Source organism: Rhinatrema bivittatum, chromosome 2 (genome assembly GCF_901001135.1).
Source record: "Rhinatrema bivittatum chromosome 2, aRhiBiv1.1, whole genome shotgun sequence".
NCBI classification, from domain to species: Eukaryota; Metazoa; Chordata; class Amphibia; order Gymnophiona; family Rhinatrematidae; genus Rhinatrema; species Rhinatrema bivittatum.
Genome location: NC_042616.1, coordinates 288631372 through 288657979, shown reverse-complemented (window position 1 = coordinate 288657979; position 26608 = coordinate 288631372). Strand labels below are relative to the sequence as shown.

The following is a 26608-nucleotide window of genomic DNA, read 5'->3' as shown; positions in this document are numbered from 1 at the left end:
ATATTGCTCACTACTGATGCGAGTCTGCGAGGTTGGGGAGCCCACAGTCAGGAACTGATGACCCAGGAACAGTGGAACAATAAAGAGGCGGATTGGAACATAAACTTGAAGCACGAGCAGTCAGACTAGCGTGCCTGCAATTCAGCCACAGACTCCGTGGAGAATCAATCAGGATAATGTCGGACAACGCCTCAACAGTTGCTTATATCAACAGTCAGGGAGGAACAAAGAGCCAGCAGGTGTCTCTGGAAATAGAACCCCTCATGGCATGGGCAGAAATAAACCTTCAAGGGATCTCTGCCTTCCACATCGCGGGAAAAGACATCTCAGCAGACTACTGCAGCAGAGAGACCCTGGACCCGGGGGAATGGACGCTGTCGGCCACAGCCTTCCAACTGATAGTAAATCACTGGGGCCTCCCAGCCATGGATCTCCTGGCCACCCGTCTCAGTGCCCAATTTCCCAGGTTCTTCTGCCACAGACAAGAACCACATCCCTAGGAATCGACGTTCTCGTCCAGACCTGGCCAGAGGAAGATCTTCTGCATGCCTTCCCTCCATGGCCATTACTGGGCAGAGTCATCCGAAAGATTGAGCAACATAGGGGGCTAGTTCTACTAGTCGCCACGGACTGGCCAAGACGACCACGGTACGCAGATATGCGAAGGCTACTTGCGGGGAACCCTCTGTGCCTACCTCCACACAGGGACCCTCTCCGGCAGGATCTGATCCTCCAAGAAGATCCATCTCGATTCTCTCTTATGGTTTGGCCCTTGAAAGGACTAGCCCAAAGAAGCACAGTCACTCAAAGGCAGTGATTGACACCCTGCTCTGAGCATGCAAGTTCTCCACATCCCTGTCTTACATCTGGATCTGGAGAGTATTTGAGGCCTGGTGTGAGGACCGCGGGACTCTCCCACAGACAGCTAAAGTTCCCATGATCCTGGAGTTCCTGCAGGACGGTATGAAGAAGGGGTTGTCACCCAACTCCCTCAAGGTCCAAGTTGCCGAACTGGCCTGCTTCAGAGCCAAAGCAGACGGTATCAAGTTATCAACCCATCCAGATGTGTCCTGCTTCCTGAAAGGTGTTAAACAACTCCGACCACCCCTAAAGTGGCCGGTGCCTCTATGGAATCTCAATCTAGTATTAGACTTCCTAGCGGGGGCTTCCTTCAGACCAACACACAGTCTGTCACTATGTCTCTTAGCATTGAAGACAGCCTTCTTGGTGGCAATATGTTCAGCTCGTCACACCTCTGAACTTCAGGCAATATCCTGTCGGGAACTGTTCCTTAACTTCATGCCTAGAACCATACAACTGCGCACTGTCCAGTTTCACTTGAACCAAATCATCTCGTTACCATCTCCAGATGAACATAAGGACTCGGAAGACTCACGCCTTCATCGCCAGCTAAACGTTGGCAGACTCCTAGTCTGATACCTGGAAAGATCGGAACCTGTGCGTAAAACAGACCACCTGTTTGTTCTTCACAGTGGGAAGAAACAAGGGGAAGTGGCCTCACCAGCAACCATAGTTCGCTGGATCAAAGAAGTAATCAAGGTGGCCTACACAGAGGCAGGAAAGCCCTTACCTCTACAAGTTAAGGCTTATTCTACGAGGGCCCAGGTAGTATCCTGGGCAGAAACCAAGCTGCTGTCGACTGCCGAGATCTGTCGAGCGGCGACAAGGTCCTCCATACACACCTTTTCCAGGTTCTACTGCCTGGAATTTCAGGCCCCGGGAGGACACAGCCTTTGCAAGGGCAGTACTAAGTGGGCATCGGGCAGCCTCCCACCCTGGCAGGGAGTAGCTTTTGTACATCCCATTGGTCCTGAGTCCATCTGGCTACACACTAGGAAATGGAGAAATTACTTACCTGATAATTTTGTTTTCCTTAGTGTAGACAGATGGACTCAGCATCCCGCCCACAGCTGCCCCAGAAAACAGTAACCTCAGATAACATACCTCGAGATTAAGCAAATAGGGGTAAGCCATGACCTACCCCTAGTTCAAGACATCCATAGTGGGTCTGGTGTCGGGGTTAATTGGTCGAAAGCACTGGCGGTCTCCAGTTGGAAATCAGTTGAACCAGTTCAGGTTTAATCAAGTTGTTTAAACAAACATATATCCACAAAGGCTTTTCGAGGAGAATACTGAAGAGCTAAGCTAACTTCACGGGTATATGTAGAGTGACGTCAGCTTTGAAATCTGACTCCGTCTCCCATCTGCTATCAGGAGAGCACAATACCTGAGTCCATCTGTCTACACTAAGGAAAATGAAATTATCAGGTAATTTCTTCATTGTCCATGTGGAAAATATGATAAGAACATAAGAACATGCCATACTGGGTCAGACCAAGGGTCCATCAAACCCAGCATCCTGTTTCCAACAGTGGCCAATCCAAGCCATAAAACCCTGGCAAGTACCCCAAAAACTAAGTCTATTCCATGTTACAGTTGCTAGTAATAGCGGTGGTTATTATCTAAGTCAACTTAATTAATAGCAGGTAATGGACTTCTCCTCCAAGAACTTATCCAATCCTTTTTTAAACACAGCTATACTAACTGCACTAACCACATCTTCTGGCAACAAATTCCAGAGTTTAATTGTGCGTTGAGTAAAAAAGAACTTTCTCCAATTAGTTTTAAATGTGCCACATGCTAACTTCATGGAGTACCCCCTAGTCTTTCTGTTATCCGAAAGAGTAAAAACCGATTCACATCTTCCCGTTCTAGACCTCTCATGATTTTAAACACCTCTATCATATCCCCCCTCAACCGTCTCTTCTCCAAGCTGAGAAGTCCTAACCTCTTTAGTCTTTCCTCATAGGTTCCATTCCCCTTATCATTTTGGTAGCCCTTCTCTTACCTTCTCCATCGCAATTATATCTTTTTTGAGAAGCGGCGACCAGAATTGTACACAGTATTCAAGGTGCGGTCTCACCATGGAGCGATACAGAGGCATTATGATATTTTCCGTTTTATTCACCATTCCCTTTCTAATAATTCCCAACATTCTGTTTGCTTTTTTGACTGCCGTAGCTCACTGAACCGACAATTTCAATATGTTATCCACTATGACGCCTAGATCTCTTTCTTGGGTAGTAGCACCTAATATGGTACCTAACATTGTGTAACTATAGCAAGGGTTATTTTTTCCTATATGCATCACCTTGCACTTATCCACATTAAATTTCATCTGCCATTTTGATGCCCAATTTTCCAGCCTCACAAGGTCTTCCTGCAATTTATCACAATCTGCTCTTGATTTAACTACTCTGAACAGTTTTGTATCATCTGCAAATTTGATTACCTCACTTGTCATATTTCTTTCCAGAACATTTATAAATATATTGAAAAGTAAGGGTCCCAATACCAGATCCCTGAGGCACTCCTTTCCACTGAGAAAATTGTCCATTTAATCCTACTCCCTGTTTCCTGTCTTTTAGCCAGTTTGTAATCCACGAAAGGACATCACCACCTATCCCATGACTTTTTATTTTTCCTATAAGCCTCCCATGAGGAACTTTATCAAATGCCTTCTGAAAATCCAAGTACACTACATCTACCAGTTCACCTTTATCCACATGTTTATTAACTCCTTCAAAAAAGTGAAGCAGATTTGTGAGGCAAGACTTGCCTTGGGTAATTTACAGCCATGCTGACTTTGTTCCATTAAACCATGTCTTTCTATATGTTCTGTGATTTTGATGTTTAGAACACTTTCCACTATTTTTCCTGGCACTGAAGTCAGGCTAACCGGTCTGTAGTTTCCCGGATCGCCCCTGGAGCCCTTTTTAAATATGGGGGTTAAATTAGCTATCCTCCAGTCTTCAGGTACAATGGATGATTTTAATGATAGTTTACAAATTTTTACTAATAGGTCTGAAATTTCATTTTTTAGTTCCTTCAGAACTCTGGGATATATACCATTCAGTCCAGGTGATTTACTACTCTTAAATTTGTCTTCTGGGTTCACCGTGATTTGGTTCAGTCCATTTGAATCATTACCCATGAAAACCATGAAGGACCATATATGCCAAATTCACCTTTTTTATTCCATTTTATGCAAACAATTCTTTCATTTACTGTAGATTCACTTCTGCCTATAATTGTTGCAGAGGTACAGATATACTAATTGTTAATTCATTGCAAAGAAGAGATGACCAATTAGATTTTAAGCCAGCAACAAGCAGGCTCTACGAGACCCAGCAAACTTTGTTTCTGCTAAAAAAAAAAAAAAAGAAGAATTACAGTATTTTGACATTATCTACATGCAGAAAATATGGGTAAAAAAGGGCAGGGAATGGGTTGCTAAATTTTCAAAGGTAGTGGTTGTGCATTGAAGTCCAGAGTTATGCCAGGTGGTGTTAGATGCACAAAAAGAGAAGTGGAATTTGAAAGGTCACTGAACTTCCAGTTTCAGTGCTGAAAATCCCCCATTGAAATGCACAAGATTTTAAGCAAATCAAAGAGAAATTCATTTCTAAAGTGTCAAGATGCATGTGTGTTAAGTGGTCTCTTGAACAACTTCATGCATCCTTCCATTTTAATTAGCATATTGCTTGCATCTGTAAAGATACACATTTTCATGTAGTTGTCTAGTTTGATCTTCTGTTTTTTTTCAAGTAACCTCACAGAAGCATTGTCAAGCAATTCAGTAGAATTGTACTTAAACCTGAAATTTGATTTTAAGGAAATTAAAAAGATTTAGATACCAGAAATCCACTTTAATATACAAAATATCACAAAGGAGACTTTTCAAAAATAATAGTCCTGACGTGGTTGAAAATATCTAAACATGCAGAAAGGTCATGTGATGATAGAATTAGCTAGCAGCTGGGTCTGTCTGACAGACTATAAGCACAATGATGACTGGAGGTCCTAGCAGAAATATAGGTGCTCATGTAGCTGGGTCTGTCTGATAGGCTATGCCTTCTTCATGTCTACTAGGTTAGTGTACCACAAGGGTAGGTAATTCCAGTCCTCGAAAGCTACAAACTGGTCAGGTTTTCAAGATTCCCACTCTGAATATTCATGAGACACATTTGTATGCACTCCTTCCATTGCATGCAAATGAAACTCATGCATTTATTCATTGTGGATATCCTGAAAACCGGACTGTCTGGCAGCATTCAAGGACTGGAGTTGCCTACCTCTGGTGTCGCAGGTTATTGGTGGTGGGGTACCATCCGGAAAGATCATGGGGGATGAAGGAGGCCAGATATTTGAGGAACAGCCTTGTTAGCAGCAACAACAGCAATAAGACAGCTATAGAAGCAATCTAATATAATGAGATTGAAAAGAACCATCACAATCTTAACACATGATGGTGTGAGTAGAGACCATCATAATACTGAGCTTTTCTGGCAATATATAGCTCATAAATTATAATAATCTCAAATAGTGTCCTGTTAAAAATTCAGTGCATTACTACAGGTGATCAAAGGAGTTACACTTGCAAATGTAATATACTATCATAGCAGTTTTCAAAAGCCATCTGCATTAAGTGCACTTAACAAGGGTAAAACCTATTGACAATTCAATAGAATATATTGTAGCAATTTTAAAAAAGCCCACTTACATGGGTAAAATGCATTTTCACGTGTAAAACCCAGGATGCTGTCTTATAAGACTGTTCACATTTTACATAAGGTTCTGGTTTCAAAAACAGATGGGACATAGGTTTTGCTTATATACAGGTCTGTTTTGCTCTACATGAGCTGTTTTCAAAAAGGTCTCCATTCTATAAACAGAGGAAATTGTTGACTCTCACAATGCAGGGTAAACATAACTGTTCTTTTAATTATTTTAGAGCTCGTTAAAGGCCATAAATACCTTATTTTTACATACTTTTCTATTCACCATGATTTAATGCAGTTCAAGCTTTTCTGTCTTCTGTGGCTGATCTATTGCTGCCGCAGGGAGCATAATGTTGATAAAGTATTGGTCCTTGGAAGGCTTAAAATGGTCCTATGAGCTCTTAAGATAAAGGCTAAAATTATTTTAAGTGGCTTGAAACTGACTGGCTGAATACCCTTTAGCTTTACCTTTCAGCTAAGGTTCAAGGGAGCTATTTGTTCCTCTTACCATTGAGAATGCCAAGAAGTGCAGAGTCATGCATCTGGGGTGTGGCAATCCAAAAGAGCCTTATGTGATGGGTGGTGAAAGACTAATGTGCACGGACTGGGAGAAGGACCTTGGTGTCATAGTGTCTGAAGATCTGAGGGCGGCGAAGCAATGTGACAAGGCGATAGCTAAAGCCAGAAGAATGCTGGGCTGCATAGAGAAAGGAGTAACCAGTAAGAAAAAAGAGATGATAATGCCTTTGTACAGGTCCTTGGTGAGGGCTCACCTGCAGTACTGCATTCAGTACTGGTACCCATATCGCAAAAAGGATAAAGACAGGATAGAGGCAATCCAAAGAAGAACGACCAGAATGGTGTGGGGTCAGCACTGGAAGACTTATGAGGAGAGGCTGAAGGATCTGAATATATATACCCTGGAAGAGAGGAAGTACAGGGGAGATATGATACAAATCTTCAGATACCTGAAATGTTTTAATGATGCACAATTGTCAAACCTTTTCCATTGTAAAGAAATCTATAGAATCTAGGGGTTATGAAATGAAACTCCAGGGAGGACGACTCAGAACCAATGTTCTGGAATGCCCTTCAGGAGGAAGTGGTGAAGACTAAAACTGTGAAGGATTTCAAAGGAACATGGGATAAATACTGTGGATCCATAAAGGCTAGGGAATGAAAATGAAGAAGAAAAGGGTGCATGAGGGTAACTGGGGATAACTTGCTGATGTGGCAGTTGCTACCCTTATCAAATAAGCCTTGATACTGTTAATGTAACGCCATCGTTGCTCTCTACTTCAACAGCAGTGGGAAAAGAGGAATTGGATTCAGACAGCAACCAATGAGGGTCATGACTTTTGCGGTTTGGGGTTAACCATGTGGTTAAACATGGGGTAACTTGTGGCTTTTACTACCCTTAATCACTAAACCTGATGCTTTTGATGCAACTCCAACATTGCTCTCTGCTTCCATGGCAAGGATTAAGGGAAATTAGATTCAAACAGCATCCAAGGGGCCCTGACTTTTATGGTCTGGGAAACTGATAAGCATGAAGGTAACCTGCACAGTGCAGCAGGGTGGATCATTTGGTCCTTTTCTGCCATCATTTCTATATTTGTATGTAAATGTGAATTAGTAAAGATTTAAATGCCAGTATTGGTAGAAATGTATTCCAAAGCTTTGTGGTTAGACAAGAGAAGAGTGCTGGAGGTGAACTGAGTAGGGTATCTTGCAGGCTCATCTATCCAGGAGGGTGGAATGCAAAGGAGGAAGACTACAAAGCTGTTTTGAATAAGGAACAATACTCTATTAGCACTCATACTGTATAACTAGCAGCTGGAATAAGTTCTTGGCAATATGAGCAGGAATAACTGGGTAGACCAGATGGTCTTATTTCTTTTCTTCCATCATTTGCTATGTTATGTCAAATAAAAAAATATCTGCAATAAAGAAAATTGCAAAATGTCACCACTGTGGAAAGCATAAATATGTATTTAATAACACAAAAAGGAGCAAAGCCAAGATCCCCATTATCTTAAGAGTGCTTGGGAATTTTGGCACCATGGTTAATATACCAACAACAGAGAATAACTGTTTATAATAAAATTCATTCACAGGTATAAATTACCATAAACACAAAAACAATAAAAATACAAGGCTCAATTTACCCCCATAGTTTTGGGCCTTCACTTGTAGCCCCATATTTAAAAACCCGCTAAGCAGGTAAGCTATTTGGATATTCAACAGAACTTGTCCAGATAAGTGTTCCAATGAATATCCAGATAAAATTATGTGGATATCTTTAGGACAGCTATTTGCACAGACCAGCTTTTCCTGAGGTGGGAGCTGTTCAAAATGGGCTCATTGGGCACCTTAATCCCACTTCTTCATCAGGGAAATTGGCTCTGCTCTCTTGATCTGCAGGACGCCTTCGCGCACATCGCCATATTTCAATTCCTGCGCTTTGTGGTAGGTCAGAGGCATTTTCAATACAGAGTTCTGCCCTTTGCCCTTGCCTCCACACCTTGAGTCTTCACCAAGTGCTTGGCAGTGGTGGGGGCACACCATCAGGAGTTCCTTGAGGGAGGGAGCCCTCCGGTCCCTCCATGTGACGGTCGAAGTCCTCCAGTCGCTGGGGTTCCTTATCAATTAACCAAAATCCCAACTGACGCCATTCCAATGGCTCAGCTTCATTGGAGCAGACCAGGACACCACAGTGGCCAGAGCATTCCTACCCACCGATCGGATAATGCCCTGGCAGGCTTGGCCAGATCCATTCGTCACCGACAGACAGCCTCGGCCCACCTGTTATTGCGACTGCTGGGCCACATGGCGTCCGTGCATGTCACCAATGGCCCGACTTGCCATGAGAGTGACACAGTGGACCCTGAGTTCCCAGTGGCACCAAGCCTCTCAGGAACTCTGCACTGGTCTGGATAACCAGCCGCTTTAGCTATCCCTTGCCTGGTAGACTCGGAAGCCAACAATGAAGTTAGCAAAAAGCACATTTAAGACTAATTGGAGAAAATTCTTTTTCACTCAATGCACAATTAAGCTCTGGAATTTGTTGCCAGAGGATGTGGTTAGTGCAGTTAGTGTAGCTGGGTTCAAAAAAGGTTTGGATAAGTTCTTGGAGGAGAAGTCCATTAACGGCTATTAATCAAGTTTACTTAGGGAATAGCCACTGCTATTAATTGCATCAATTAATAGCAGTGGCTATTAATAGCAATTAATAGCATTAATTGCTATTAATTGCATCAGTAGCATGGGATCTTCTTAGTGTTTGGGTAATTGCCAGGTTCTTGTGGCCTGGTTTGGCCTCTGTTGGAAACAGGATGCTGGGCTTGCTGGACCCTTGGTCTGACCCAGCATGGCAATTTCTTATGTTCTTAACTTGAGCAAGGGACTACCATTTCAGCCACCTCCAGCTCAGGTGATCCTTACCACAGATGCCTCCATTATCAGCTGGGGTGCCCATGCTGAAGCCCGAGGCAAGATGCCAGATAAATTTCCTAGAACTTTGGGCAATGCAATATGCCCTCTATGCATTCAAGGATCATATGTCCCACAAGGTCATCTTGATACAGACAACCAACCAAGTGGCCATGTGGTACATGAACAAACAGGGGGGCAATGGCTCCTATCTCCTCTGCCAGGAAGCAGTGCAGATTTGGGCCTGGGCCCTGTTACTAACCATGCTCCTGCGAGCAGTGTACCTGGCAGAGACGGAGAATGTGGTGGCGGACCGTCTCAGTCAGACATTCCACCATCTCGAGTGGTCCCTCAACCCCTCGGCGGACACGATCTTCCACAAGTTGGGTCTACCGGACATGATCTCTTTGCGTCCCCCCAGAACCACAAAGTGAGTGGTTTCTATTCCTTCGACAGGGAGAACAGGGAACGAGTCGAGTGAGAGTGCACTCAGTGAGGGCCATGGCAGCGTCGGTGGCCCACTTCCATACAGTCCCTGTTGCTGAAATCTGCAAGGCCACAACATGGAGTTCCCTCCACACCTTTGCGGCACATTACTGTCTGAACAAGGATGGTCGACAGGGCAGCCTCTTCAGCCAGTCCATCCTTCATATCCTGTTCCAAGCCTTGAGAACCCAACTTTTCCTGCCTAGGGCCCAGTATTTGGTTCAGACTGCCTCCTGCTCTTGCCAACAGCTCCCCTGTAGTTGTGCCTGTTGCATGTTTTTGGGTGTCTGTTAGCCTTGTATACTCCGGGGGCAGCCTGCAACTTGGTATTCACCCATCTGTGAGGACTATCATCCTGCTTGTCCTGGGAGAAAGAGTTGCTTATCTGTAACAGGTACTCTCCCAGGACAGCAGGATGTTAGTCCTCAACAAGACCCACCTGCCACCCCTCGGAGTTGGGTTCGTCTGCATTTTGTTATTTTATTTTTTGCTCATTTCTTTATTTTTTGATACGAAACTGAAGGGGGGACCCCGTGTGCCTGCGGGGATAGTGGCATGCTGGGTATGCTCAGTGTGCCGGTCACAGTTTCTAGAAATGTTGACAAAAGTATTCCGTACCAGACTCTGTCTGATGATGTCACACATCTGTGAGGACTAACATCTTGCTGTCCTGGGAGAACAGCTGTTACAGGTAAGCAACTCTGCTTTCTCCTTCATCCTTGGTTATTAGGGTTTTTCCAGCCAAAGAACAAGCATGGTATGCAACTGAAAGAGAAGATCGTATCTCAAAAAGGATAGAGACAGGATGGAAACGATCCAGAGAAAGGTAACCAAAATAGTGAGATCTCTTCAAAAGCCATTTGAGATGAGACTGAAGGGCCTGAATACGTATACCCTGAAGGTGAGGAAAGACAGGGGTGATATGATACAGACTTTTAAATACCTGAAAGGAATTAATGATGTACAGGAATCACATCTTTTCTGATGGAAAAAAGGCTGTAGAACTAGGGGTCATGATATGAAGCTCCAAGGGGGAAGGATCAGCATCAGGAAATATTTTTTCACAGAAAGGATGGATGATGCATTGAATACCCTTCTGAAAGAGGTGGTAAAGACAAAATCAGTAATGGAATTCAGAAGGGCATGGAATAAACAGAGAGGATCTCGATTGTGGCTAAAGGATGGAAAAGAAGAAAAGGGGTAACCTATGTTAAGTGGGGTGACCTGTATGGAGCAGCAGTTACCACCCATAAGCAGTTAATACCCGAAACAGAAAGCTTGAGATTAACCTGTACAGAGTGGCAGTTGCTACCTTTAAAAAACAAAAAAACTTCCTGGGCGGACTGGATGGACCACATGGGTCTTTTTCTGCCAACATTTACTATGCTACTTGTTACTATGTTAGTACCTGTGCTCCACATTTTTGTATCATATAGCAGTGAAAAATTCATGGAGAGCCAGGCTAGATGGTACACAGCACATATAGCTTCTTATCTGAAAAGGCCCTCAATTACAATTCAGTACATAGCCCAGTGCATGCATACATCCAGTGATGCCATATCTGGACTGCAGGAGTAAGGTCCTATAGATAGGCAGTTGTATGGTCTTTGTACAGTCCACAGAACAGAAAAAAGAAGTAAGTGACAGAAATGGTATCTAGTATGGAAGGTAGAATATACAGAAGAGCAAAGAATCACAAGGTAACAATAGGAGATGTAGCAACATCAGAAAATCCTTATCTCCCATAGTAATAGGTGCCTTTCCATTACATGCCAACTAACCCAAAACAGACACTGGAAATTCTGACCTACCACAGTAGACAAGAGAGCAAGCAAGAGGCATACAATATTGGAAAAAAAGCTTGAACTGTAGCATGCAGAAACAGAACACCACAGCTTCTGGCATACCAGCATGCCTGACAGACAAGAGACCACATCAAAGTACACTTCTGTTTCACATTTTTAAACCTACATGGAATTAAACAAGAGGCCTGTAAAAGAACATATTCATAGGGTGATAGCACAAGACCCTCCATTCTTACTTTCCCAGTTTTATAGCAATCACCATAGTAGCTGTGATGGGATCATGTGTCTCAGCCAGCGGCGGATTCACGATGTCGGACCGGCCCGGGTATTCGCCACCCAGGCCGGCCCAGGACACATCACGTGGTCTGCCGAGCGCGGCTCTGTCACGGCGGTGCACGGCAGACCACGTGACTGGAGCCCGATAGGCCAATCCGTCCCTGCCCGATCCCCCGATAAGCCAGTCCGTCCCTGGGCTCAGCTTATATCCTAGAGGGAGAGTCCTTTGCCTATTGCCTTAAATCAGCAGCATTTCTTTCCAGGTCAGTTTGGAAAACACAGAAAAGAAAACTATATTTAGTACATGCTATACCACTCCTTTTAATTTAGCTCTAAATCCACAAAATCTCTCCCAGCAAATGATGGGTGTGTCAACAGTGTTTGCTAACCCTAAAGAGTTTGAAGCTCTACAGCTTCTTTACTCTATGTAAGTGATAAGGAAGGCCCTCTAGGGCATGTTACCAGTGTTCAGTAGATGGCAGGGAAGAGCAGCAGTAAACAATGTGCCCTAGTGACTCTGCGGGTGGCCTGTGTTGTCATATTCATGGTCAAACAGGCCATGACTGCCAAGGATGCAGGTAGATGATAAATTGATGGAGCCCTTGTATGTGGTACACAAGGGCCCAGGGAGTTATGAGCGGGAGAGATCATAGTAACAATTCTGGGGCTGAGGATTCTGCATTGTGCGTGTAGGATAGATGTGCTTGGCCAGGATCCTATGAATGTTACCCCTTCATGGACAAGGACTTCTGTCAGTGAAGGGTGGAAAGTCAAGAATGTGCAGATATTAACATGTTTATTGCCATTTGAACACATACTGGTGGTGTATGCCAGCAGTTTCTCAGACAACGTGCCTTGTTAAGGTAATGACGGACATTTTCCTCACTGTAGTAAGTGGGTTTAGTGTTTGTATGTGTGTGTGTGTGTGATGGAGGTTTTCCTAATATTTGCCCCAGCTTCATAGGAATCAAAGTATTTCAGCTAGTTTGCAAATAAGGTGGAGCAGTGATTGAAGCATGGGTAGGAGCTATTGGCTTCTTGCCTTTGGTTCTCACCGATGCCATGCCCTTTTTCTATAGGTGCCCAAGCACCACCCGAGCATCTTCGTGGCTGGGTGTATGTAAGTGAAATGGAATAATGAAGATCATTCTAGAGCTTGGAGCAAAATGAGCCACAGATGCTGCATTTTTTTTTTCATTCTTGCCCTAATTGCTGCTATTTGGCCTCTGCTCCAGCTTTGAATAACGTGGTGGGGAGAGGGGAGTCAGTTTCCTTCCGCTAGCCTTCTAGAATAACTATTGATTTATGGATTTGTGTCTGGCTTCAAATTGCTTAAATTGAGCCCTCAGTTTGGAATTGACTGTCAGATTTTTAAACCAATTTTCTCCTCATTTGAGAAAAAGACTTTTCTATATATTATCCCACATAGCCTATGTCTGAAATGAATGATGTAGAACGAAAACTAAATAGAACCTGAATCAAAAGCACATTATGCAAAACATTTATAACATCAAGTGGTCATGGCAGACGTTGTGTGGGAATTAATAAGACACTTGAGGAGTTTTGACAGAGCTGAATAGCTGTTTTTGAAATTTGTACTTAGAACCCCTTGGCTTAGGAAGCCATTTTCTAAAATGGGTATCGATCTTATATGCTGTCTTCCCAAAGCTATAATTCGAGTTACTGGGATTTTGTCATAAACATTTTCATTGAGCAGCAGTAGAAGGCAGGGTCACTCCTTTTCTACTTTGCTTTTTTCCTATTGTCAGGGAGCTGTTCAGTACCTACATTCAGTTACCAGCACTATCCACAGATTAGGGGGATAAAAGGAGAGGAGGGCTTTGAACATAAAATAGCTTTATTTGCAGATCTGGTTGTTTCTGTGCTAAGTTGCAAAAAATGTTTCAAACAGGCTTCACATGCAAAAGCCCCAACATTTCAGGGTTTGTGCACATTTTTACAAGTGAATCCTCATTTTTTTGAAGTTTTGTAGGATTTTGGTCTTGCAATTTAATACAAATTTAACGTAATTTGCTAAGAGCAAAATTGTATTTCAATTCAAAATTAATGAGCTGATGCAATGCAAATACATAAGATATGCCATACTGGATCAGATCAAAGGTCCATCAAGCCCAGTATCCTGTTTCCAACAGTCAAGGTCAAAAGCACCTTGGCAGGATCCCAAGTTGTAGATAGATTCCAGGCTGTTTATCCCTGAGATAAGCAGTGGATTTTTGCATCTCTACCTTAATAATGGTTTATGGACTTTTCTTCCAGGAGCTTGTCCGAACCTTTTTTAAACACAGCTACACTAACAGCTTTCACCACATCCTCTGGCAACAAATTCCAGAGCTTAATTATGCATTGAGTAAAAAAAATATTTTCTCTTATTAGTTTTAAATGTATCATGCAAAGCAGCTCATTATTTAAGAATTTGAAGAAAACCGGTATACAAAAAGAGGCTTAGTGTTATATTTCATGCAAAAAAAAAAAAATAGAACCTTACCTCAATGAAGTGTAGTTCTGTTTTTTGTTTTGGTTTTTTTTGTTGTTGTTTTTTTGCTGGTATCCCTCTTGAAAGCTTTTTGCAAAAGTTTGCTACAGAGCTCATTTGCATCTGTTGAAAACTTTCATATGAACAGGCAACTAACATATATGAAATTCCACAGGTTAGTACCTTGGTCTCAATATTTTAATTTTTGTACTTAAGCCCATTTTTCCCCCTGGAATTTCTTGTCGCAACAGAGGACATGTTTTTGATTACAAAGTTAATTTAGATAAAACTAAAATGATTCCACTGAATTTGAAAACTCAAATCAAGGTGATTTGAAACACCTTGATGCTCAGAAAAAATATCCCTTAGAGCAGTGGTTCTCAACCCTGTCCTGGGGACCCCCCAGCCAGTCGGGTTTTCATGATATCCACAATGAATATGCATGAGAGAAAATTTGCATGTTATGGAGGCAGTGCATGCAGATTTTCTCTCATGCATATTCATTGTGGATATCATGAAAACCCGACTGGCTGGGGGGGTCCCCAGGACAGGGTTGAGAACCTTCCTTAGAGGTTTATATCTAAGGGGTATTTTCTGTAGCAGGAAAGCGGATGCAAAGTGAGAAATTCAGATCATATATTAGGCATTTAAACTAGAGAATGGGCGTAGCAAAAGGTAGCCACTGAAATTGGCACGTCACCCTCAAGTTATACAGGAAGTGGGAGGAGAAAATAACAATCAGATCAAAAAAGCAAAACAGGTGACTAGGAAGTGCAGTAAATCAAGGGAGAAAAATTGGAAAGCTATGACCACAAATGCTTGTTTGGATAATAAAATTCCAGATCTACAGGCCCTAATAGTGGAGGCAAACTTGGACATTGTTGCCAGATTCTCATGATTGGGATACAGCCATCCAGGGCTATAACTTAAGGAAGAACAGAAAGGACAGAAAAGGGAGAGGAGTAGCATTTTATGTCCAAAACAATATCCAAGCAATTGAACTGTGAGAGTCGTGGGGTAGAGAAGAAGCATAATGGACCATCCTAAGAAAAGAAGATGGTGCATCCATTTTTACTGCTGTGTTCTACAGGCCTCCAACTCAAACAGAAGAACTGGACAGAGATCTGATTGAAGACATCTGAAAAGTAGGAAAGTGTTGCTCATTGGAGAATCCCTTCTGTGGAATGTACATGAAATAGAGATAGTGAATGCCCTTCAAGGGGTTCTGCTCAAACAAATGGTACTATAACCCATGAGAGAGGGTGTGATGCTCGACTTGGTACTCGCTAATGGGTATAATGTCTCTAATGTCTGGGTGGGTGCCCACCTGAGCACCAGTGATCATCCAGTAGTATGGACATCGCAAATAGGATACAGAGAAGTCACATGAAGACCTGAGTTTTGAATTTCAAAAATATAGACTTTGTTAAAAAGGGGACATACCTGGAGGAAGAACTAGACTGGGAGAAAATGGAGGAGATAGAACAACAGTGGGCCAGATCAAAAGAAGCTATTACAAAGGCAACAAATCTATAGGTTAGAAAAGTACACAAAAGTAAGAATAAGAAACCGATCTGGTTCTCAAAGACGGTGGCTGAAAGGTAAAGGTAAAAAGAACAGTGTTCAAGAAGTATAAAGAATCCCAAAAAGAGGAGCACGAGGAAGAATACCTGGTGAAACTGAGGGAGACAAATTAGGAAAGCAAAAGGTCAAGTGGATTAAAGGATTGCCAAAGGAGGTATAGTGAAATTGAAAGGTGACAAGGAGCAATGTGTAGAAGAGAGAGATGAAAAAGTGGCAGAAATATTAAATACTTAAGTTGGGTGTTCAATAACGAAGAAACTGGAGAAGGACCATTGCTGTTTGATAAGAATGTAGATGGGGTGGAGTAGATGAAACTCCATTTACAGAAGAGAATATATGGGAAGAGCTAGGAAAACTGAAAGTGGACAAGGCCATGGCACCAGATGAGGTACATACCAGGATACTGAGGGAGCTTAGAGATGTGATGGCCAGTCTGCTGAAAGATCTGTTCCATAGATCTCTGGGAATGGGAATGGTTCCACGAGACTGGAAAAGAGTGGTCGTGGTCCTGCTTCACAAGAGTGGGAGTAGAGAGGAGGCTGGAAACTACAGGCTAGTTTACCTCACCTTGGTGGAGGGAAAATTAATGGAGACTTGCTGAAGGAAAGGATAGCAAATTATCTGCAAACTGGTGGATCACTGGACCTGAGGCAGCATGGATTCACCAAGGGAAGAACCTATCAGACAAATCTGATTGATTTTTTTGATTGGGTGACTAGAGAATTGGATCAAGGAAGAGCGCTAGATGTGATTTACTTGGTTTTCAGCAAAGCTTTTGATATGGTCCCGCATAAGAGACTAGTAAACAAAATGAAAAGCTTGGGAGTGGGCACCAAGGTAGTGGCATGGATTGCAAACTGGTTGACTAACAGGAGACAGCATGTAATGGTAAATGGAACCTACTCTGAAGAAAGGACAGTGATAAGTGAAGTGCCATAGGGATCAGTTTTACTAATTCTGTTCAATATCTTTGTGCGCGACATTGCAGAAGGTATAGAAGGTAAAGTTTGTCTATTTGCGGATGATACTAAGATCTGCAATAGAGTGGACACACCTGAAGGAGTAGAGAGAATGAAAAGTGATTTCAGAAAGCTTGAAAACTGGTCGAGGATTTGGCAAAAGAGTTGTATGTAATGGGAGGTGAAAGACTGATATGCACGAACTGGGAGAGGGATCTTGGGGTGATAGTGTCTGGCAATCTGAAGGTGGCAAAGCAATGTGACAAGGTGGTAGCTAAAACCACTTCATCTTCTACCCAACCTGTCAACCCTATTCCTACTACTGCCCCTCCACATATGCCCCAAACATGTGTAAAATCTGCCATCACCTGACCTCCATCACCTTCACTCATAAGTCATGTTAGCCATTTTCATCATTATCTTTGTTTCTTATAAGTCCAATGCTTATTTCAGTACACTAGTTCCTTCCATGTCTTATTATCAACTTTTGTAGTAATCCACTTAGCCACCAAAATTAGTGGTGATTTTGTCCAAAACATCTGACCTCCCAATGGTCATTTATGTTTAGGTCATTCCATGCAGGTTATCCCTAGCCTTCTTGGAAGTCTGATGCAGCAGTACCATAAACTATTTAAGGTTGTAACTGCCATTCCATGTCGATTACCCAAGTGCTTTCATAAAATGTTGATGCAATCACAGGAACACAGAAACATGACAGCTGAAAAGATCATATGCCTGTCTTGTCTGCCCATCCACACAATTGCTCAGCTCTACAATCCTTATCACTCTTTCAGAGATCCCTCATACTTGTCCCATGCTTTCTTGAATTCAGATGCCATCCTTGTGGCCACCATCTCCACTTGGAAGCTGCTTCATGCATTTACCATACTTTCTGTAAAGAAATACTTCCTTATATTACTCCTCAGTCTACCCCCTTTCATCCTCATCCCATGACACCTTGTTCCAAAGCTTCTTTTCTAGTGAAAGAGACCCACCTCCTGTGCATTGATATTTAATTCTGTTTGTTAAAAATTTTCAAAACATAACATTGCATACAAACATTGAATTCAAAATGATCCCCTCCCCCCCCCCCCCAAAAAAAAAAAAATAGGGTATGTAAACATTCAGATCATCTTGTGGATCCTTTGATAAGTACACCAAAGAGCATTCATAACCCTTGGAGCAAGCGTCATTCCTCTTGAACTGTTATCAAACCTTCCTCAAATCACCCAGCCCTCAAACCCTTTCCCCCACCCACTATAAAAAAAAGAAGAATCATGAATGAATATTACCTATCCCCTAAAGTAACTGTATCCTGGAAAAGAGATGGACACAATTAAAACCATTAATGACAAAAAAAAAAAACAACCTAGAAGAAAGTTATACATTCAAAATCAGACTATGAGCCCGAGATGTCAGAATTTAAATGTAGCTGTTTCAGATCATAAAGAATCTCCTTCTGCATTGAAACATGACCCAGCTGGCTATATTTTCCATCCGCATGTATATTAAGCGGCATGGTTACATTATCCTGATAAAGTTATTTAGATATGTGTAGCAGAGTATCTTCAACATGAAATGTGTCCTGCTCAGCAACAGTGATTATAGCACGATCAAATTTGACTTAATGACTGGAAGGGGACATTAAGTAACTCTACAGCTCTAGCATTAAACTTTCAAAAGGGGGAATTTGATAAAATGAGGAAAATGATTAGGAAAAACTGAAAGATGCAGCTACAACAGGCATGGACATTGTTTAAGAATACCTCAAAATATTGGTACACCTGGTACTTTCTTTCAAATATTAAGGAATAGCTACAATGTGTTTGTGGGACCACTACTCACAGGGTCAAGGTATTTTTACCAGACTCTTTCTTATGGTTCTTGGTCCGTTTTACTTTGTATTTTTTTCAAACATTTTTTAAAAATTTTTCACACATTTTCAACACATTTTTTTGTAATTTTGATCTTTTTATGCCAAGCTGATGAAAACTCCAAACACAGTCACATATAGAAGTCTTTAAAGTTGTCACTTTTTCTCATTCCAGAGAACAATTAATTCAGCAAAAGTACTTATCTGCATATCCCAACACGATCGCGTTTCGGACCCCCACTCTTGAGGTCCTGCTTCAGGGGACAAAAATTTTCTTCTTATTCTGTGACAAACAAACCAGTATGAAGTGTTCAATAGCTATATCCAACCATTTTTTTATATATAGACGCGATCCCAGCTTGGAATCGCCTTTCTTTGAAACATGGCTCATACCGGATGGCTACTAGCGGGGTCTTCGGGACCCCGCTAGTAGCGGAAGGGTGTTTGGATCACGTGGATTGTTACGTTCTGGTTTTGAAAAAAGATGATGCGAAAGAAGACGACGTGATGGAGAACTGAGATTGTGTAAACCTATGAACCTATCCGACCTAGTTGGCGACAGTGTTTAATCAATTAGTGAGTAAGGGAGGGGAGGGACTTCCGTTTCTAGCTCTTTAAAAGCCATCCGGTATGAGCCATGTTTCAAAGAAAGGCGATTCCAAGCTGGGATCGCGTCTATATATAAAAAAATGGTTGGATATAGCTATTGAACACTTCATACTGGTTTGTTTGTCACAGAATAAGATGAAAATTTTTGTCCCCTGAAGCAGGACCTCAAGAGTGGGGGTCCGAAACGCGATCGTGTTGGGATATGCAGATAAGTACTTTTGCTGAATTAATTGTTCTCTGGAATGAGAAAAAGTGACAACTTTAAAGACTTCTATATGTGACTGTGTTTGGAGTTTTCATCAGCTTGGCATAAAAAGATCAAAATTACAAAAAAATGTGTTGAAAATGTGTGAAAATTTTTTTAAAAATGTTTGAAAAAAATACAAAGTAAAACGGACCAAGAACCATAAGAAAGAGTCTGGTAAAAATACCTTGACCCTGTGAGTAGTGGTCCCACAAACACATTGTAGCTATTCCTTAATATTTGAAAGAAAGTACCAGGTGTACCAATATTTTGAGGTATTGTTTACAATCGGGGTACCCGGAATACACAAGGTGTGCAAGAGCCGATATTGTGTCATTGTTTAAGAATGCCATCTTAGAAGTCCAGTCATATTCATGCATTAAAAAAAAGTGTAAAGAAGGCCAAACAACTGCCAGCATGGTTAAAAAGTGAGGTGAAAGAGGCTATTTAGCCAGAAGAACTGCTTTCAAAAATTGGAAGACAGATCTATCTGAAGAAAATAGGATAAAACATGAGCATTGGCAAGTTAGATGTAAAACATTGATAAAACAAGCTGAGAAAATTTGAAAAGAAGCTGGCCGTAGAGGCAAAAATTTTAAATGTATACAAAACAGGAAGCCTGGGAGGGAGTCATTTGGACCATTAGATGCTAGAGGTATTAAAGGGGCACTTAGGGAAGATAAGACCATCGCAGAAAGACTAATTTAATGCTTTGGTGTTTACTAAGGAGAAATTGGGGAGATACCTGTTCTGGAAATGGTTTCCAAGGGTGATGATTCAGATGAACTGAACCAAATCACAGTGAACCTGGAACTTGTAGTAGGGCAGATTGACAAACTGAAGAATAGTAAATCGCCTGGACCAGATGGTATACAGGGTTTTGAAAGAACTCAAAAATGAAATTTCAGATCTATTACTAGTAATTTGTAACCTGTCATTAAAATTGTCCATTGTACCTGAAAACTGGAGGGTGGCCAATGTAACCCCAATATTTATAAAGGGCTTCAGGGGTGATCTGGAAAACTATAGTCAGGTGAGCCTGACTTCAGTGCCAGCAAAAATCATGGAAACTATTCTAAAGAACAAAATCAAAGAACATATAGACATGGTTTAATGGGACACAGCCAGAATGGATTTATACAAAGGAAATCTTGCCTCACAAATCTGCTACATTTTTTTGAAAGGTGTTAATACACTGTTTTCGGTTGTTTCTCTTCTTGCATTCACCAGAACTAGTTTGTTTTAAGCCCTGGTTCTCCTTATACCTTTACCTCATTATGCCTCCACAGAAGTTACCCTGTTACACTTGTTTTTACTTCCATCTTCTGTGCCTTACTTTGCATCACCCCACTAAATTAATCTTATTTGCCTATATCAGAATTGATTATAAACATTGTTGTAAATCTGAACTTGCTCTATGTCACTTTGAGCTCTTCTGTTGGAAAAGCATGTAATAGATGACGACGATGATTATGATGCAATAACTTTTTTCAGCCAGTGCTAATTTTTTTTGTCAAGTATTTCCCAAATATCTATTGTAATGACTGTTATCATTCAGAGATTTTTTGAAGTTCATCCTCTAGAGACAAAAGATTTGGGTTGTTTAGTCCTTTTGGTGCAGATTAGACCTCTAATTTGCATGAAGCTTTTTGAAAAGTTAGCTGAATGATCAGATGTGCGAACCATTTCAAAAACATTCATATGTTCAGTTTCCATTTTGGGACTAAAATTATGGACCATATAACATTTTCATTCTTCCAGAGAGGACATTGTAATCCTTTTCTGATATATTTTATAAACATTTAAACAGATTTCCTTTCATTTAAGGTGTAGGATCTTTTGCTTTATGACATGAAATATGTTAAGGCTTTGGAAGGTCTCGATAAGAATGCTTTTCAGAGGGTAGGTTCTGCATCTTAGAATTAGATGTCACAAAACTGAGATCAAATTCTGTATTTTCTAAGATGGCATAAAGACCTTACCTGGAAATTTACATCTTTAAAAGTTTAGCTTCATGTTTAGTTAGGAGACACCAGTCCTGTATCTAGATTTTAGATGTCCTTACAGTCATAAGAACATAAGAATTTGCCATACTGGATCAGACCGAAGGTCCATCAAGCCCAATATCTTGTTTCCAACAGCAGCCATTTCAGGTGACAAATATCTGGCAAGATCCCATGCTGCTATCATGCAATGATAAGTAGTGATTATTTCTTAAGTCTACTTGGTTATTAACAATTTGACTTCTCTTCCAGGAACTTGTCCAAACCTTAGTCAAACCCAGCTACACTAACTGGCTTAATCACATCCATAGGCAGTTAATTCCAGAGCTTTATTGTGCACTGAGTGAAAAATAATTTTTTCCAATTTTGTTTCGAATGTGCTACTTACTAACTTCATGAAATATCCCTTAGTCTTTGTAGTTTTTGAAAGAGTAAATAACTGATTTACATTTAGCTGTACTATTCCATTCATGATTTTATAGACCTCTATCATATCCTCCCTCAGCTGTCTATTTTCCAAGCTGAACAGCCCTAACTTCCTTAGCCTTTCCTCTTAGGGAAGCCATTCCAACCCCCTTTATCATTTTGGTTGACTTTCTCTGTACCTTTTCCAGTGGAACTGTATCTTTTTTGAGATGCGGTGACCAGAACTGCACGCAGTACTCTAGATACAACCTCACCATGGAGCGATACAGAGGCATTATGACATTTGCCGATTTATTCTCTCTTCTGTAACAATAACGTTAAACAGTTACTTGGTCCTTGGTATTTTAATGGTGGGAATAAATGCATTATTTCAGTAGTAGCAATTAAAGGATGTTTTTCTTTTTTCTCTTCAGCTCACTGGAATGACCAGAGAAGATGCTTTGAATTTCATAACGCAGCAAGCGAGAAATAAAGGAATTGGGGGCATCCGAACAAGCGTTAAATTAAGAGATTGGCTAATCTCACGGCAACGATACTGGGGCACACCTATTCCCTTAATTCACTGTCCATCTTGTGGCACAGTTCCAGTTCCTCTGGAACACCTACCTGTAGTACTACCCAGTGTCACCTCTATCATGGGAAAGGGGACCTCTCCTTTAGCTACTGTCTCAGAGTGGATAAACTGCAGTTGTCCCAGGTAAGTAACTATGGTGTGTCTACCTGTACTGGGACGCATCTTGTTCTGCTGCCAGCTAGGCTCCTGCACAGGTAAATAAAAATACTGCATAAACTGACGGGTCCATAGTCCTATCCCAGCATTGCTGCTAAAAATGAGACTCACAGCTTGTCTAGTGTGTATTCAAACTAAAGTTTCTGTAATATGGCTGTAGTGAAAGCATAGTTTGTGGATTGCTTGGTTTTGCTTCTTTTCTTGATTTACAGAGTTAATTGTTTATGGCATTTTATTAGAATTTTGTTGTATCAGTTTCTGCTTTCTGCTCTTCCTAGTAGGAAGGGTGGGAAATTGTATCTGTAGCTCAAAGCCATTAACTGAGCAAGTCATGTTTTTTCTTAACAAATAAAATAAAATGTGAATTAAGAAGCCCTGTATAATCTTTTGGATTCATTGTCTAACCACTGGATCCAACCTTGATTTTGCTCAGTTTACTTAATCTAGATTGCACTGCGCATAATAAAGGTGGTGTGCCTTTAACAATACATCTTATGGTAGTAGCAAGACAGAATGTGGCCTTTGGAAATTGCAGAATAAACCACCTGTCGTCATGTGAGTAAAATTAATCTAGACGGTGTTTACCAACAAACCTGCCTATGTGAAGGACAGGTATCAAAACATGATGAATATATGGAGCCTTCTCTTGAAATATATTGGAAGTGATCACTTTCTAATTAGTAGATCAGGGTGGAATGTGAATTTAAGATTGTGAAAGAGTGGGAGTGTCTAGGGCAGATATGGCGAACTCCAGGCCTCAAGTGCCACAAACAGGCCAGGTTTTCAGGATGACAGAAGACAAAAGACAGTAATGATCAAAGATGTTAACCCAACACTGGCCGATATTATACATAGTTTGTGTATAAAGAACCCCCAATTGAATGACAAGATGGACATGACCATGGATAGAGGAACAACAAGCTCCTGATGAAGAGAGATCCTCGAAACATAGCCAGTGTTGAGTTAACACTGGCCGTGAAAAGCGCTCTGGTTCAAAAGTTCATGGTGGAAAAGCTCCTTGGAAGAAGCACTGATGGCCTTGTGCCAGTAAGGTTTCCACACCCCACTGGCAGGAAGAAGAAATAAAAGACTGGAGGGAAAGAAGGGAAGGAGTTATGTAAGAAAGGGATGGTAGGTATGAGAAGATGGTATGAGTGAAGGAAAAAGGGAGGTAAGTGAGATGGAGTCAAGGGAAAAGAAGGAGCTGAGTGTATGAGAGAAGAAGAGGTGGTAAGTGAGAAGGGGAGAAAAAGGGGGAGCAGAGATGGGGAAAGGTGGTGAGTTAAAGAGAATAGTTGGCTGAGGGGGCATGAATAGGAGGAGAGTACAAGGGAGAGAAGAGAAGCAGGCAGAGTGAGAAAGAAGGTAAGGAGATATGTGAGTCAGAGATGAGGAAAAGAAAAGGGGGTGTGAAGCGGAAGAGAGGGCCCGGTGGGCCCAAACATGGCTACAGCCTGAGAAAAAGAAGGGGAGGTCCTGAATGTGTGCATGTGTGAGAGAGAGCCTGTGTGTGAAAGAGAGAGGATAAAGTTTGTGCCCCAATATACAACATCTCAGGGTGACTGGAAATCAAAAGATCCCAGGTATAGAGAGTGGAGACATTTTTTTTTATTCTTAGTTTTTAATTATTGGGTGGTGTTTGATGTGTCTGTTTTGAAATATTTTATTGATTTTTGAGAACTTTTTACAAATTTTTGAGTTTAATTATTGAATGATTATTTGAAATATTTATTTTTATTAGCATAGTTTTACTATTAAGATTGATGTTATATTTCTTGATTTTATTATTGCTTTAGGAGGAATGATGGATTTTTTGTTTCTATACTGTTGCACTGCATACAGAGTCTGACTTCTTGCAGTTTCCAGTTTAGTTTGTCTGCACGTTTGTATTTATACTTTGTGTTTTTATTCTGTATTTGATGGTCTGTCTGTGTTCTTCATGTGTGACTGAAGTGGGATATTCTGCTGGCATGTATTCTGTGTAGGGACTAATGGCAGCCTGGCTTGTTTTGTTTTCCTAATAGGAGTTTTGATGTTTTAGGGCCTGGTGTTGCCTTTTCTTAGTTAGGATTGTTACTGTTTGAGTGTTGGCAGTTAGTGCAGTTTTTGTATGGGAGAGTTACAGTAATCAGGTTATTCATGGTTTTCTGAGAGCCAAGCCTACACCAAATACACTATACAATAGGCTTAATATATATGGGCTCCAAGTGTCTTTTTTGCAGGGTTTTCAGTTTGGCCCCACAACAGTACATGTAAAAATAATATACATGTTGTGTTTGATATTTTTATCTCTGAAGACTATGAATGTTCTTTTGATGTAAAATCTGTTATTTTAAATGTACAATTTTTAATTGTGTGTGGTAAGGGCCAGAAGGGAGGGAGCGAGCGCAAGGCTAAGATTCACCTAGGGAGCTTAATACCCATGCACCAACCTGGAGAAAATCCACCACACACAGACCCCCCCACCATTCATCCAGATCCAATTTCTCCAGGTGGCAAATGCTGGGAAAATGTGGGAAGCAGGTTGTAGGGTTCCTGGGAATGTGGTAGAGTTGACAACTTCCTAGAAATATTATCACTGACTCTATCTGCCACTCCTCTGGAAACTCGGACTCCTGCTTTCCTCCTTCTGCAGTATTTCAAATCACTGAAAGGGCCAGAATCAAAGGGCCCGCCCCCTTGGCCCTTTCAATGGTATGATCTGTGCCATGTCTTTGGGGGTTGGGCAGAGGGCCATCTCATCCCTTGCCTTAGGCATCAGATTGCCTTGAGTCACCCCTGATTACATTGCCAGCCTTTCCGTGAAAAGCAGCTTTTAAGGATTATCCATGACACTGATGAAACATGCTTACTAAAATTGTTCAGGAAAAGCTCAATTATAAGTAAGGTATTTAAAATGAATTAATAGTTTTCAGTAATTACTCTTTTGCAAGGACTGCAGTAGAGATTACCAGGGAAGCCATTTGCAGTCTTCAACAACCAGTTCTAAAATGGCCACCTTATGCTGGGTCATGAGCCAGTCACATGGGTGTGTTCTGTTGAACCCCTTGTCTTTAACTGTTCCTGTGCCATCAAAATGGCTAAAAAAAAATAAAAAAAAAAATACTGTAGTTGAGGGACAGGAAGCATATGACAGCCCTGTTTAGACTTGTGGAAGATCGAGAAACTGCTCACTGCTGAAAGGATTTCAGTGCACCAGTTCTGAAGGCTGCATTATTTCATGGCACCATGTGCTTTTCCTCCATCTGGCTGATTTTTTCACTCAGAGATGTTGGATCAGTAGGTGCAACTGAGAATATTAAAAGGCAAACTTTTGTGTCCATTTGTCAGTGAAACATAGCAGTACAGTTTGTATATCTTGTTAATACAGGAAGAGGAAAACTTGAAGAAAGCAGGTCCCTGGCAGCTAATTTCCAGTCAATTTAGTGCAATTCTCAAATGGTTTCACCATTAAAATGATTTTGTTCTCTGTTTTAACCTAATAGATTGGAGTGGGGGGGGGAGCATTGAAGGTAGGAGAAGAGAAGATGGGGTTTTACACATATCATTGACCTATTAAAATTCTGACAACCGGGTCCTCAGGATCATTAAGGACAATTACAGTTGAATCTATTAACAGTCCTTCCAACTTCACTCTCCCAAAGGAGCATATCAAAAAAAGGATCTACTCAGGTCGGAAGTCTCCTCTTCCTTGCATCCATCATGGGCTGTGGAGGCCACTTAGAAGAGCTTCATACTCAGGACATCTTTTTCCTCCAGGAAAAATCTCTGCAGATAAATCTTCTGTAGTTATGGGCAGTTATAATTTCTCTGAAAGCTTTTAGAAATCAGGTAGCCCAAAAAATGATCCTAGTCTAGACAGACAATCAGGTGTTTATGTTCTATTTGAGCAAGCAAGGAGGAACAGGTTCAATCTTTTTCTGTTGGGAAGCAGTCAGGGTATTGGAGTGATCTCTCATGGAATGGTCCTGACATCCACATTTCCTAGCTTGTAGCAGATGGACTCAGGACCAATGGGTATAGGGTACTCCTCATAGCAGTTGGGAGACAGAGTCAGATTTCAATCTGACATCAGCCTACATATACCTGTGCAGGAAGCTTAGCT

At 41.4% G+C, this 26608-nt stretch overlaps 1 protein-coding gene across 1 annotated transcript in view; it reads left to right on the top strand.

Annotated features, from left to right (window-relative positions):
* Positions 1 to 26608, top strand: part of LARS2 (leucyl-tRNA synthetase 2, mitochondrial) — a 267199-nt gene that overhangs the window by 149225 nt on the left and 91366 nt on the right. The window contains 1 exon segment of the mRNA XM_029589600.1: positions 22187 to 22470. Within this exon segment, the coding sequence (XP_029445460.1) occupies positions 22187 to 22470 (284 nt within the window).